The sequence below is a fragment of the Aristolochia californica genome, unplaced genomic scaffold (genome assembly GCF_029961685.1).
Source record: "Aristolochia californica isolate CCGP_79_NKW_82.1479 unplaced genomic scaffold, dmAriCali1.0.hap1 SCAF_10, whole genome shotgun sequence".
Lineage (NCBI taxonomy): Eukaryota > Viridiplantae > Streptophyta > Magnoliopsida > Piperales > Aristolochiaceae > Aristolochia > Aristolochia californica.
In genome coordinates this window covers 5,238,363-5,252,198 of record NW_027181771.1, presented here as the reverse complement: position 1 = coordinate 5,252,198, position 13,836 = coordinate 5,238,363, and the positions used below count along the sequence as shown (strand labels likewise).

At 38.8% G+C, this 13,836-nt stretch overlaps 2 protein-coding genes across 4 annotated transcripts; one reads left to right on the top strand and one right to left on the bottom strand.

Annotated features, from left to right (window-relative positions):
- The first annotated feature begins 492 nt into the window (after positions 1-492).
- Positions 493-3,663, top strand: LOC137941292 (ATP synthase small subunit 6, mitochondrial-like). Of its 2 annotated transcripts, XR_011110380.1 has the most exons (3): positions 630-675; positions 773-815; positions 3,367-3,663. XR_011110380.1 is itself a non-coding variant. In XM_068786640.1 (2 exons), exons 1-2 carry the CDS (start codon positions 555-557, stop codon positions 817-819), a joined length of 168 nt encoding a protein of 55 aa, XP_068642741.1. In that variant the 5' UTR covers positions 493-554. The 2 variants fall into 2 exon arrangements, 1 of the variants encoding a protein (XP_068642741.1); XM_068786640.1 differs by lacking the exon at positions 3,367-3,663 and having other exon boundaries at positions 493-675; positions 773-819.
- Positions 3,664-4,290: 627 nt separating this feature from the next.
- On the bottom strand, positions 4,291-10,821 carry LOC137934444 (SNF1-related protein kinase catalytic subunit alpha KIN10-like). Of its 2 annotated transcripts, none has more exons than XM_068778780.1 (11): positions 10,641-10,821; positions 9,033-9,226; positions 7,482-7,666; positions 6,664-6,846; positions 6,280-6,411; positions 5,993-6,178; positions 5,722-5,811; positions 5,553-5,636; positions 5,209-5,349; positions 4,877-5,113; positions 4,291-4,757 (listed from the first exon to the last, which is right to left on the bottom strand). In XM_068778780.1, the coding sequence occupies exons 2-11, from the start codon at positions 9,220-9,222 to the stop codon at positions 4,644-4,646; spliced, it is 1,542 nt and encodes a 513-aa protein (XP_068634881.1). In that variant the 5' UTR covers positions 9,223-9,226; positions 10,641-10,821; the 3' UTR covers positions 4,291-4,643. The 2 variants fall into 2 exon arrangements, with proteins under 2 accessions (XP_068634881.1, XP_068634890.1); XM_068778789.1 differs by having other exon boundaries at positions 10,655-10,821.
- Positions 10,822-13,836: the final 3,015 nt, after the last annotated feature.

Below are 13,836 nucleotides of genomic sequence, written 5' to 3'. Positions count from 1 at the left end.
TGGTGATCTTCTAGCTTTTTTTCATTTTCTACCAAGATGGTCTATTTGATGAATTCTCCAAATGCATTACTCTGATGAATAAAAAATAAAGCCTTTTTATGCATAGAGAAACTATGGTCAATTACAAACAAAAAATGTTTCCACTAGGATTTTCTACCCCAATGTCACCATACAAATTCATATGAAAAATTGCCTTGAGTTATAGATCCTAGTCCCAGTCATGTGCCTTGATCAACCATTGTCTAGGAACTGTATTCCTTCTTGTTTGTAGGTCTTGATGCACATTTCTTGTTCTTTGATTTGCTTCTAAGTTGCTATGAAACCCTTTGATTGTTTCCTCTAAAGTTAGTATGTTTTTTTGGCCATGAGCAGATATGAAATTACAATTAAGGACATATGCGCATGCATAGAGGTTCTCTGATTCGAGTGGGCTTCACATTCATTGTATGGCCCCCCCTTATGCCGTTTTCCTCCTCACTATATATATAATATATATTCTTCCATGATTTCCATCTGCTCCACTGGAGGTCGCCTTAGAGAGAAAGTACCTGAAGATGAGGAAATTTGATCCATGGCCAGTGTTTTTCAGGCGAGAGTGGAGGAGGAATTGGCCCTTCCTCGTTGGTTTCGCCATTACTGGGACTCTTATCACCAAGATGACACTCAATCTCTCTGGTATGTATTTCTTATCTTGCTTTTTTTCACCTGTCGTCTCGCTACATTTTCTGCTGTTTCCGTCCCTGATCTCAGATCCTCTTTGTCTATCGCTTAGATGAGGAAGCCGCCAAATCGGATTTTGTGAAGAGGCACCATAGGTAAAGTTTGTCCTGTTTGCCCTTTGGTGCTCCTTACCCTAACCCTAGTGCTCCGTTGCATTTTTCTTTTGTTTGTAATTTTTTTATAGGCATTTGTGAGTAATCTTTGTTCTTTATTTATTATTTGTTGTCTGTTGGAAATCTGTTTGGATCAGGAAAGCAGAGGATATCAATTGGAAGGTTCAAGTACTGAAGAGCTAGTGTGAATGTTAATTTATTAGTTTTAAGGCGGATGATATTAAACTTTAATTTGAGAGTGTGATTTGCTGAATCCCATCCTCTTCTCTCAATAATATTTTTTCTTGTCATGCTATCAAAATAGGGAGAGCAGGGATTTTATTCAGAATAATACTGGGTAGTAAATTAGTTACAACAAATAAATTGAAGCTTTAAAAAAAAAATTTGGGTCTCATTTCTCGGTTGTTGCCAGATTGCAAACTTAATATCATCCAATATACTTCCCCTTTATCTCCCGGCTTTCTGACTTTCGTATCAACTTTATTTCTGTCTATAGTCTTAGTTCTGACGATCAGGCAAACACATAAGTCTGATTTTTAATTAGTAAGACAGATAACTGATGTAGACTATTGTGGTAAAGTGGTGTCCTACAGAGACTATAATTCCATATTTATTTTTCTTTGATTCCTTTGAAAACCTTATTTCAATGTGGAGAGGACCGTTGCAATGGTCACAAAATATGCAAAGCCCATTGAGGAGGCCATGAAGCTCGTGAATCAGCTGTTCCCAAAGGGCCAGCAAAGGAGATGATTTGACTGCCAGAAGAGTCACAAAAGTCTCTTCCAAAACCTGCTTTCCCGGGATTACCAAGAGAAGAATTGTTGTCTGCAAGGCTAGTAGAACTGTAAACCAATGCGGCGAAGAATAGAAGTCCACACCTGCCATGAGAAGGGGCAAAAAAGGAGAAGGTGGTTGGTCAATTCCTTTGTCAAACTGCAAAGAGGGTCAACTGAGTGTTGTCCTCGCCTCTTAAGATTGTTTGCCATAAGGATCTTGCTCAGGCAAGCACTCCACATGAAGAATTTGACTTTGAGAGGGGCACATATACGCCAGGTGAAGGTGACCTCATGCATGAAACTGTGAGGAAGCCATTCCCTGGTGAAGTAGTAGGCTGAGGAGACCGGAAAAGAGCCACTCTTGTCTGGCCACCGTGGATGGAGACTCCATCCTCTATCACATCAAGCCTCGACAATAGTAATCTCTCTCTACAGGGAGAGACGAAAAAGGCTACTGAAGGAGCTTTGCAAAGGCTCACTACTCGTCCACCAATCCTCCCAGAATCTAATCGACCGACCATTACTCACGTAATATCGGATAGTAGAGCAAAAGGTCGGAAAGAGAAGGTAGTGGGACCTCCAAATCGGCAATAAGCATCTTTTGCTCCCCTGGAAGTCCACCGAGTTTCACAACCACCATGGTCCTTCCAAAGGGGTTGGAAGTGAGCAAGTTGAATCTCCAAATCCACTTTAAAAGTAAAACACGATTCATGTCCTTAGATAGCCGAATACCCCGTCCACCCTGAGACTTGGGGAGACAAACATCATCAATTGACCAAAACATCTTTTCATTAGAAGTCGTATTGTTGAGGGTTCTTTTGTAGGCATAGAAGACCTTTTTCTGTGTCAAAACTTTTTTTTTAAGAGAAAAGATGCTATTCATTAAAGCTCAAAGGCTTCGAGGAATACAATCAAGGAGGGGAGAGGGCCACCCTCTCTTTAGCATTAGAATCAGCCAGCCCCTTGTCAGCTCTAGGAACATGAGACCACTTACAAGCAACACCATCGGTCAAACTTAGGATTTCATGAAAACAATGCCAATGATGCCAGAAGGATCATTCCTCTTGATTCAGTAGCCAATAACATTTTCAATGTCAAGCCTTGTGCTTGTCACAAACTTTGAATGCCATTGAGCCCTTGATGGCATATTGTCAGCAATTATATACTGATAACACATGCTACTTCGGGCGTGTGTCACTATCAGCAGATGGATGTTGCTCGGAGAAAATAGTGATCTGGATATTCTTCTTTTATTTTGCATGGCACATTTACCTTTTTTTTCTGGTTTCTAAGGATGCTTTTGCTATGTTGTTTATTGTCTGCCTACGAATAATGACGTGGATTATATGTTGTTGATGGGGTCTCTGGTCATAAACTTATTGTTGGAAGTACCAAAATAGTCTAGGGCCTGTAATCTATGGAAATGGGCTGCTCTTTCTTGGCTATAGCTAATTTGTTATATCAACCAGGCACTAGGTGTCTGAATTTGCTCACAGTGGGAAAATATGAAATTTCAAATGAAATCCCTGTGTTTACGAAGAAGTGATAATCCTTTAAAAAAAAAGAAAAAAAAGTTTTAATGAAATAAGTAAAAAAAGAAAAAACACAAATGATTGCGAAGAGTTATTGTTGCTGTAAACCTGTTAGCTCAGGTGCAATATTTGTATGTTTATTGTGGACACAAAATCCTATTAGCTGAGATTTAATATATTTATGTATCTGCGGTAGAGGTGTTCTAAACTCTGTACTTATTGCAGGTGAGTGTCTAAATGGACCGTCAGTCCTGGCTGAGGTCGTCTCTTTCTTGCAGGAGGTTTGGTGTACTCGAGAAAGTGTGATGGATCAACCCAATTTAAGACATTTGTTTTTCTTTTTTTTTTTAATTTGAATAATTACACTCGATGGGTGGTTTCTCCAAGCTTCCAAACTTGTCTGCCTAGAGTGCATGTGGTACGTGCTAGCAAAGACAATTGAACTAATGTTGCACAATTCTTCTGCTTGTTTTCTTGTCGACTGTGTAAAATGATGCCTTTATACCGTGGGTGTTCATCCTACTGAGACTACTTGGCCTAATAATTGAAGTACTGAGTGCCAACCAATACACGCTAATGGTAGTATCCCATGAGTTAGATTGAGCGTTCATATATCATGCACATTTCCTTTCGATTTTAGTAAAGGCTTTTGATGATCTTAATCAAGATTATTCTTCAACATCATGGTTCAGTACAGGACGGACCACAGCTTATCTAATATGAAAAGGCGAAACGGTTATTTCAACTGCTCGATCAGGATTGGATTGCACTAAATGATTTTTTGTATTGGATCAATCTTCTAAGAGCAATTTTTATATAAGAATTCAGATTTCCCGGCAGCTCATGTTCAAGTTAATTGTGTGACAGCATTGTAGCTAGTTTTAAAATGGACTTCCGCGCGTCTGGAGTCAGAGATGAGTCTCGATTTTGAAAATATATGCAAGTCATCATTTCTATCCCCTAAGTTGGCTAAGGCGTACGGTCCTCTTAAATGTGCATCGACAATAATCCTGGAATCTCATTGTACTTGAACTAAGAGACGATCTTTGTATTAAGTTGTTCGATTTTCAAGTGAAATATCATCCATAAGGTGCTGGCACAAGCAATCACAGATGTTAAAAGAAAAAAATGCCATCTGTTGCACACGGTTGTTACTTTAAATTGATCACATTCCGGCAGTTATTAGAAATGTGGAAGACCATCCATTACATTATTAACTTGACGAAAGAAGGTTCAGATACAGAAGACGGAAATAGTCAGATTGAGCTCAGATAAAAGCCCCCCTCACCACAGTGGCAGCCATTGCCTGCCTGCCTACGGGTGCTAAACTATGTAAACTACATCTGCAAGTATCTAGATGTCAAAAGAGAAGACAGTAAGGCGAAAAACAGAACAAACATGCGATGCCACAAATTTACCTCTCATATCCAAGAACTATTATTCACAGGAAATTGGTACAGTTCTAATGTTGACTAGAATTTTGTAGCAACTGCAAAATATGGTCAAAGAACGCGTAGTTGCGCTAAAAAAGCAGCACAAAGATCCAGGAAGAGAAACTGAGGGCCGTTTATTCTCTGTAGGTCAAGAAGGTATTTTTCCTCCCTCGTCTTGTAAAGCTGTTCAAAAAACAATAAGAAACATCAGCGAGACAAAAAAGACCAAGGAAGAAAAAAAGCTTAGCGTTTTGTTTTCCTTCAGAAGCAACATAATGAGATTACAATCCAACAACAAATACCTGGACTTCAAACTTGACAACATTTGGTGATCTAACGCCAGCACCATCATTTTCAACGATGGCTGATTCATCTCCAAATATATGATTGCCGTGGGTAGGATTATTGAGTAAGCATTCCGAATGTCCAGGAAACCATCTACATTTCATGTTGTAGTGCCCATTTTTTTTCCAGCAGACATTCAATTCTTGCAACGCTTTCAAAACCTCTGTCATTATTTCACGAGGATGGGCTCGTGACTGTCAATATTATGAACCAACCATAACTATCAGTAATCAACAGGGAAAACAAAACACAGAAAAAATGGGGAGAATGCTAAAACAATTTCACTGACCTGGAGCCCTAGAGCCCATTTCCTTTCAACAGGAAACTGAGGCCTGATGCCCATACTCTGGTGGTCCGTATATGGTGACAACCGATGTCCAATAGCTGAAGCAGCAGAATCGCCAGAATGCCCACGGGGAAAACCACATTCCTGGAAAAAACATACCAGTTAGACAACTTCTTTCTTCAAATAGCAACTAGTTATACATAATAGACCCAGATAATAAAATCTCCAAAAACACATAATAAGGAAGGGGCTAAACACCAATCTACGACAGACAAATGTAACATCATAGACGACAAGAGAGAATCAAAGAGAGGAGCAGCATAAGACAATTTAGTGGACATGCACACCATTGACTCTTGGAAGTCAGCCCCAAGATAGCCATTTGAAGCACGGAACCTGTTGTCAAGGAGCAAATAATATGCAACAGTTCCCTGCACAATACATGAAAATGTGTATAATGTATGAAAACTAGAAAAAAAACCCTGAAAATATATTGTTAGCCGATGGGAGAAATACCTCATTCTGCATTCTGTTGCGAAGCGATTCAATTAGTTGGTTTCTATCAAACCCCATTTTAACTACCTCTTGAAGAATTTCCTCATCAATCTGCAAGTACAGTTAAAGAATAATTAGCATGTGGAAAACAGTATCAGAGAATTTCTGACTATAACAGAAAGAATGAGCAATCTAGCAACATTTTCTTGGAGCTTCTAGGCCAGAAGAATTATTGCCTAATAACTCATGCTACATCACTAAAACTAAATGGATAATATCTGTAGTTGCTTGCCTTTTTGGCTTGTTGCATCGTATCTGGTGGAGGCACGGCTAAATAGCGAGGAAGATGAGCTTGGAACCATGGATGCTGACGGATATCAGGAATAGTCATTCGTTTCATTGGATCCACCACCAACATTCTAGGAATCAGATCTCTTGCTCCAGCAGACAAATGACTAGGAAGCGTGTATATTCCTCCCTATTTAAGTGAATCACATGAATAACAGGCAGAATAATATTAAATCACTTTTGCTTGAAGGTGCAGTTAAAATCTCAAAGTCATATTGACGCTTCTCACACCTTTATTTTCTTGAACAAATTGGGGATATTCTCATCATCAAAAGGTAGTGTACCACAGAGAAGAGCATATAAGATGACACCACAGCTCCAAACATCAACTTCAGGTCCAGCATATAGTCGACCAGAAATAACCTGCAGAAAGCACATGTAGAAATTAGCTGTATGGGCCATAATGTCCATTGCTGCATTTACAGAAGCTTGTCAAGGCAAGATTCCCTGTAAAAGGTAGCAGCAAGCTATCTGTAGCATCACAGTAGAAGTGCTCAGTGAGGAACATTCCTAAGTACCTCAGGAGCTCCTTCCATATATTCCTGCATAGATCCTTCCCCAGGAGCTTATTAAACTTGTCTAAAATATTTTGGGTAGATAGTTTCTGGCACATACCTCAGGTGCAGCATAATTTGGGCTTCCACAACTCGTCTTAAGAAAGTGACCATCCCGCATTATATTACTCAACCCAAAATCTGCAATTTTAACATTGCATTTGGAATCCAACAGCAAATTTTCTGGTTTAAGGTCCCGATGAACAACCATATTTCGGTGGCAATACTCAACTCCAGATATAATCTGTTGCAAAGGCACAGTTCCATCTCTGATATAAGAACTTACACAATTTGCTGAAAATTTTGACTCATTCCCTATTTTCTCTTCCATAAGTCAAGAATGATTACCAAAATTAAGGGATTGTTGTGTGTATGTGTGTGTGTGTGTGTGTGTGTGTGTGTGTGAGAGAGAGAGAGAGAGAGAGAGAGAGAGAGAGAGAGAGAGAGAGAGAGAGTTGCTGAAAATTTTGACTCATTTCGTATTTTCTCCTCCATAAGTGAAGAATGATTACCAAAATTAACATGTGTGCGTGTGTGTGCAACCCAAAATCTGCAATTTTAACATTGCATTTGGAATCCAAGAGCAAATTTTCTGGTTTAAGGTCCCGATGAACAACCATATTTTGGTGGCAATAGTTCCATCTGATATAAGAACTTACACAATTTGCTGAAAATTTTGACTCATTCCCTATTTTCTCCTCCATAAGTCAAGAATGATTACCAAAATTAATGTGTGAGTGTGTGTATTGCCCTGTGGAGAGAGAGAGAGAGATCCATGTACCCTTAATAGTGGCATATCATTTTTAACTAAAAAAAAAAAAAAACAGTGGTTCAACACATTTCGAGAAAAGTGCTAACAACACAGGGCAAAAAACTCACCTGCTGGAAGAAACAGCGACCCTCATCCTCTTGCAATCTACCTTTTTCTACTATGTAGTCAAACAGCTCCCCAGACTTCACATATTCCATAACAACATAAATATCCGTCGAAGTCTCTATTACCTCATAAAGACGTATAATATGAGGGTGCATGAATAGCCTTAATATTTTGATTTCCCGTCTCACTGTCACAGAAACACATGATTACACATCAGAAAATAGATCTTTCATACATTCAAAATAAAGAAGAAAAAAAAAAAGAAAATAGATATTGCATCAAAGACAAACCAAAACTCAAATTTTAGATGAAGCACATAAAGACAGTAAGTGCCCACAGTTTTCATTTTGGATGTGTCAGGTAAGAAACAAACAGAGAATAGAACCACAAGCCAAATAAAGATATACTTGAACATTAATGACCTAGATCCAGTGGAATTTAAGATCTGTACAGAATAAGCCAGTAGCCAGCAGAAATGCAGACAACAACTAAGATAACAGTTCCCAGATACATGTCTTTGAGTTGAGATATATATTGCCTATGGACATGAACCCTGATACCAAAATCAACTATCAACTGAATTTCTTTGATCAGGAATATTTGTTCAAGAGGTAAATGATAAACAGACAAAGATAACCAAAATAGAAGTTGTTCTGCAAAAGAAATAAAAATATGAATAGACATGGATAAATCAGCAAATGTATGAAAAGCTTATGGTTTCAAGAATTCAAACCTAACACTGAAGCATTGTTTTGGCCAAAGCATCACTGAAAGCTCCACATTTTAAATAGCCATGAACTTGTAGTTTTGCATAAACAATTATCAAATAACACAGACATTGTAAGCCATGAAAATGATATCAATATCAACTAGTTCATCAATTCTTTCTTTGTATGTTTCCTTCAGTTTCTTTATCCCTGTAGTCCTACAGCTTTTTTTCTAGTTTGTATTTTGCTTTTGTTGTTTTCTTCCTTTTTTGTGCTTGGGTATTTGTATCCTTCACTTTCTTTGCTGGACGTTGATTACACACACACATACATTAGACCCTATACCCTGCTGAGACTTGAATGCGAGATCTCACACTTGAAAACTCCCCATATAGCTATCAAACCAAAGACCCAATCCATGTACCTTTTTTTCTTAGATTTTTTTCCCATCATGTTTAAAAAGATATTCAACATTTGCATTATTATTGTTACTATTATTATTATTATTAATATTACTAATATTATTATTTATTCATTGACGGAGAATAACCAAAAAATTATTTATTCTTTGACAAAAGGTGACAATTTAGTTGTGGAAAGAGGAATGAAAAAAAGGAGCTGGACAGGCGTAAAAAAAAAAAAAAAGGGAAGCACAAAATAAAGCAAAAAAAAGAAATAAAAACTATATTTGCAAGTATGATCATATTTTCAGGCTTTTCACATCTCTTGTTTCTAATTTGTTTGTTGATATTCCAAATTTATGATTTGCACAACTCCTGAATAGTTTATCAGCTTTAAACAACAGCCAAAATGTGTTTCGGTCAACGATAATTCAAAATCAAATACCTTTCTCTTCCATTTCCATGTTCTTTATTTTTCGGCGGTTAAGGATCTTGATGGCAACTTTGTGCCCTGTAAGTGCATGCTCTGCAATTTTGACTTTACCAAATGAACCGATGCCAAGGGTCTTCCCAAGTTTATAGTTTGGTAAAATCATATCAGCACTGCTGCCACCTCTACCAACTGGTCCTTCCATCTTCCTACAAAGATAATCAAAGAGATAAATAACCATTTGTCAAACTACAGAAGTTTCTTTTTTGAATGTTGAATCCTTATCCCGGTGAGACTTGAACCCTGGACCTCACACTAGAAACCTCACCCCAAAGCCATTGAGACACAGGTCCAATCCACAAACTACAAAATTGACTGAAATGTAAGAAGAAAGCCCCCAGCTTATAACTTTATAAGGAGTTGATAGATCCATTTCCTACATGGTTTGGGGTTTGAATCCTTCACATCCCGCCGAAATAAAAGTGACCTTGTCCACTTAAAACAGACTCCCCCTCATGTTATAGTGTTCAATAACTGTGATATTTTTTTCACTTTTGTTTCTTCTTAGATAAATTCCAATTGAATTGTGTTGTCCACCCATTCCAGCATAATCAGAACTTTTGGTATCACAATATCACATCCTTCTCAAGTGATAGGCATTAAGAAGATGAAGACAAGAGCTGACCCTATTCCAGTGATACTTGCTCATTTATATTTAACGCCATTTACATACAAAAAAAAAAAATTAAGATAAGCAGAAGTAGAATGATAGTCAATTGAATGCTCAGAGTAATTAATTCTGTTTGATATGGTCAAGGTCTACGGTCCATCAGATGCATGTAGCTCACTTTTACGTCGAACCAATAGTTCAGCATGCTCTAACGGATTCTTGCCAGCCCAGTTTAAAACAAGATTAATATAAGATCTTGGCCATCCAATGGCAGCTGAAAAATACAGTATAAAACATTGAGCCTGAAAGTCACATGATAAGAGCGAGGAATTGATACTAACTTGGGAATCCAAGCATTCGAGGAGAATTGTGCAACATAACCAATGGCCAAACTTGAATATCAATATATGCAAAAAAAAAAACCAAAAAGATTTTCTAAAGATGTCATCCCATCAAAATGGATATCTAAATCTTAAATTGGTATCGTAAAACTAACTTCGGCGTCTTACTGAAAAGAGAGAGAGAGAGTAAAGATGAAGAGTTTACATTTCTTTTAACGTCGATGAATCGACATCAATGAAATGTCAAATAAACAATGTATGTTCTCTGGCATGCGACTCTAAATGCAACCATAAATAGAACTTTAAAGCATGAGCAAACACAACCCTAGATCCGTTATCTAGCATGAAGTAAATTATTCTCCAAGAAACCGGCCAGATGGAACACCATCTAAATAAAATAGAAAAGAAGAGTGACAAACGAAATTGAGAAAGAAATACATTGAGAAACTGATTGTCAACTTGCTGCGAAATCACAGACACGACTCAAAAAGTTCACCATCCTCATGAATTAATAAACTTGAAAATCTACATAAAACCCAAAAAAGTTCGCCACCGACATAAGACCAAAAAGAGGACAAAACTAGGAAACAAGAAATCCAAAACCCCACTTACTCAAATTCTCCAACCTGAAATTCAGCTAGGATGACATACAAGCAAGACGTAGTAGATCAAATCAAAGTGCTCGAAGTTGCGGAATGCACCGAGAACAATTGGAATTCCCCTCTTATTCTATTTCTCGCGGGAGGTGTGCAAAGGAGGGGATGCAGACCATGCTTTTCGGTGTCAAAGGAAAAGAAAGAATGCTTGGACGAAGAGATTTGGCATTCGGGAGCTGCAAATAAAAGCTAGGGTGACGATTGCTTTAGGTGAGACGCCATTAGACGCGACTTATAGCCCAGTTGCCGCAGAAAAATAAAATCGCATAAGAAGCCTTAATTTTTTATTTATGAAATAAGTACGTCGTTCTTTGGACTAAAATGCCTTTACAATCGGTTGTATTTTCTTTTAAATATTAATGAATCATAATTTATATAATATTATTAATAATTTAAAAAAACCTATGTTTGGCCTTGAGGTGCGTCTCACTGTATCTGTCTGGAGGATTTTGTGAAGAAATATGGCTATTCGAGCTCTTCGGTATGAATTGAAGCAAATCAAAAGACAGGAAGCAATGGTTGAGTGAAAATATTGTCTGGTAATAAAAGGCTAATCACAGGCGTTTGATTCCATACTAATTATTCAATGAAATTTTTTAATTGAGGAGGGCATCAAAGAAAAACCCTTCTTTGTCTGTGTTTCTTCTTTCAAACCTCCCTATCTTTTTCTTTTTCCTTCAACAAACCCTTATTCCCATTGTTGGATACTCCTTTCCCTCTCCATTAGAAGCCTAAAAAGGTTTGAATTGTTGGTGTGAGTTGTCTTTGGAGGAAGTGAGGTTTACAGGAGTCTCAGTTTTAAAGTGTTTTAATTATATTAGTTTTCTATTTAGGTTGAGTTATCTAATTATGCTAGGACTCGTCTTTGGATAAGGGTAGTTTTATTGTAGTTGAACTCTTCTACTTTCCCCTATTATAAATAGGAGTTCATGTACTCAAATTAAAATAGAAGTTAATGAAAAATTTCTCCCTTCTATAAATTCACCATGATATTAGAACAAGTATCCATAAGTGGACCTCTACCCAAATTATCCACTTGTAGAGCCACAAAAGAGGGCCTACACGTGAAGGGGAGTGTTAAGGAATAGTCCTCTATGGATTAGTGAGTACAAAGATCTTGAGTTTATTAGTTGGGAAAACAGCTTCCTAAGTTGGCTAGTCATTATGGGATGGGCCTTAGAACTAATTTCACATGGTATCAGAGCAGATTCTGTGAATTGACTCGATCAAACCACAAAGATAATATGATCCTTTTCCGACCTATTATTTATAGCAGTTTAGGTTTGTATCTATTTTTTTTTCTTTCTCTTTTCCAGAAAATTCAACATGGTACGATCTGATTCGAGGTGAATGTGAGGCACGACTTCCACTCATGGTCAGATATTAATATGGCATATGCGATACTAAGGCCCGGAGCGGTCATCTTCGGGCATGAATACTTCACAGCGTTAGACGATAGAGGCTCCGCTGGAGGTTTGCCATCAAATTTGTTGACGGCGAAGATAAAGGACTTGAGGGATTTTACAAGTGCATGAGACTTTCTGAGCGTGCAAGTGATTCAATTATTTGGACAGGCAAGGATGTTATCGAATTTTGCAAGAGATCGAAGTCAGTCGATATCAGCAGGTTGGAGAAGCTAGTCACCGAAAGAGATCTTCTCTTTCTTTGTGAAGAAGTGTTTACCACAAAGGTGGAAGTGATCGCTCAGAGGAGACACCCAACCATTGGAACCTGTATAGAGGTTGAAGTGCCTCAAGGATCCGCCACTGATGGCTTCCCGTCACCAGTCCTTGATTGCTGTGGAGGAGCTTCTCTCTTGGATGAAATTATACCTAGATGAAAGGAAAAGCCTGGCGTAGAGGTTTCTGAACCTCGTCCAGCCTCACCGTTCAGCCGTGGAGCCGACAAGTCCTCTGTGAAAGATGGGTTCGAAGGAGAGAGGCTTCTTGCAATGGCTACTGTAGAGGTGGGACGTATTCCAGTCGGCGACATCCACGACCAACTCAGGTTGTCAGTTGACGAGAAGCTGGTGGAGCAATATGAGATGTTGGAGGGAGCACCTCACAATGTCCTACCTAATTCAACCTCTGGTGACCTTGGAGAAGAGAGGTTTGATGAGACGACGCTTGAGTTCCAGAGAAGATCCTCAAATGGTCCAGCCTCGGGGAGGAGACCTACGTTGGGCAGTCGACGATGACTCGATAAAAGATCTCCATCGAGGTTTGGATCCTTCTCTCGAATCAGAAACTCCTGTTGTAGGGAGTCATCCTCTCCGAAGATAGCAAAAAATAGATCAATGGTCACGGTAAACGCTGACTTTGGCCGAACCTCCGATGGGCGGAAAGGCATTCCGAAGATGACAGAAGCCTTCCCATCTCATGCGGTTCAAGGGAGCCCTCCCATAGAAGCACTCTCATTTGATGTTGTTTAGAGGTCGTCATCAGGGACGACGACAACCTTCCAATAAAAACTATTTCCTTACTTGGGCGGATTTAATTGGAATGAGCAGTCCGATCCAAACCGAATTGGATCGAACCAGATCAGACAAACCAGATCTGATTGGACAAACTAGACTCGAAGTCGAATCAACCCAACGGTCCGGATTGGACTGAACTAGACTCGAACCTGGACCAGATTCAGACCAGACTCGAATCAGACCAGATAACACTCGACCTAGGCTATATTCAGACCGGACTAAATTAGACCAGACTCTACCCAGACCATATTCGACTCAAACCAGACTTAGACCAGACAAGACCCAACTTAGATCAGATTCAGACCAATCCAGATCAGACCAAACTGGACCTAGATCAAATTCGGATGGGACTCGACTCATACCAGATTCAGTCCAGGACTCGACCTGGACCAGATTCGGATTGGACTCGAGTTGGACCAGAATTGGACCTATCCCAGTGTTACGGACTCCATAGCAGGACGAGTCAACCAGAGGTGACGTGAATGAGTGGTGACTCAGTGGAACAGTCAAGTTATTTAGGCATTATATGTTTTCTTATTTCAGTAATTCATAGCATGTAAGCCAACAATGACATTATGGTAAAAACTCCTATCTTGAGCCTTGTTGTGATTAGGCTTTAAAGGAGCTCACGAATGGGAAGGAAGGCAAGCAGAAAATTAATCAAAGGGTCTGAGTT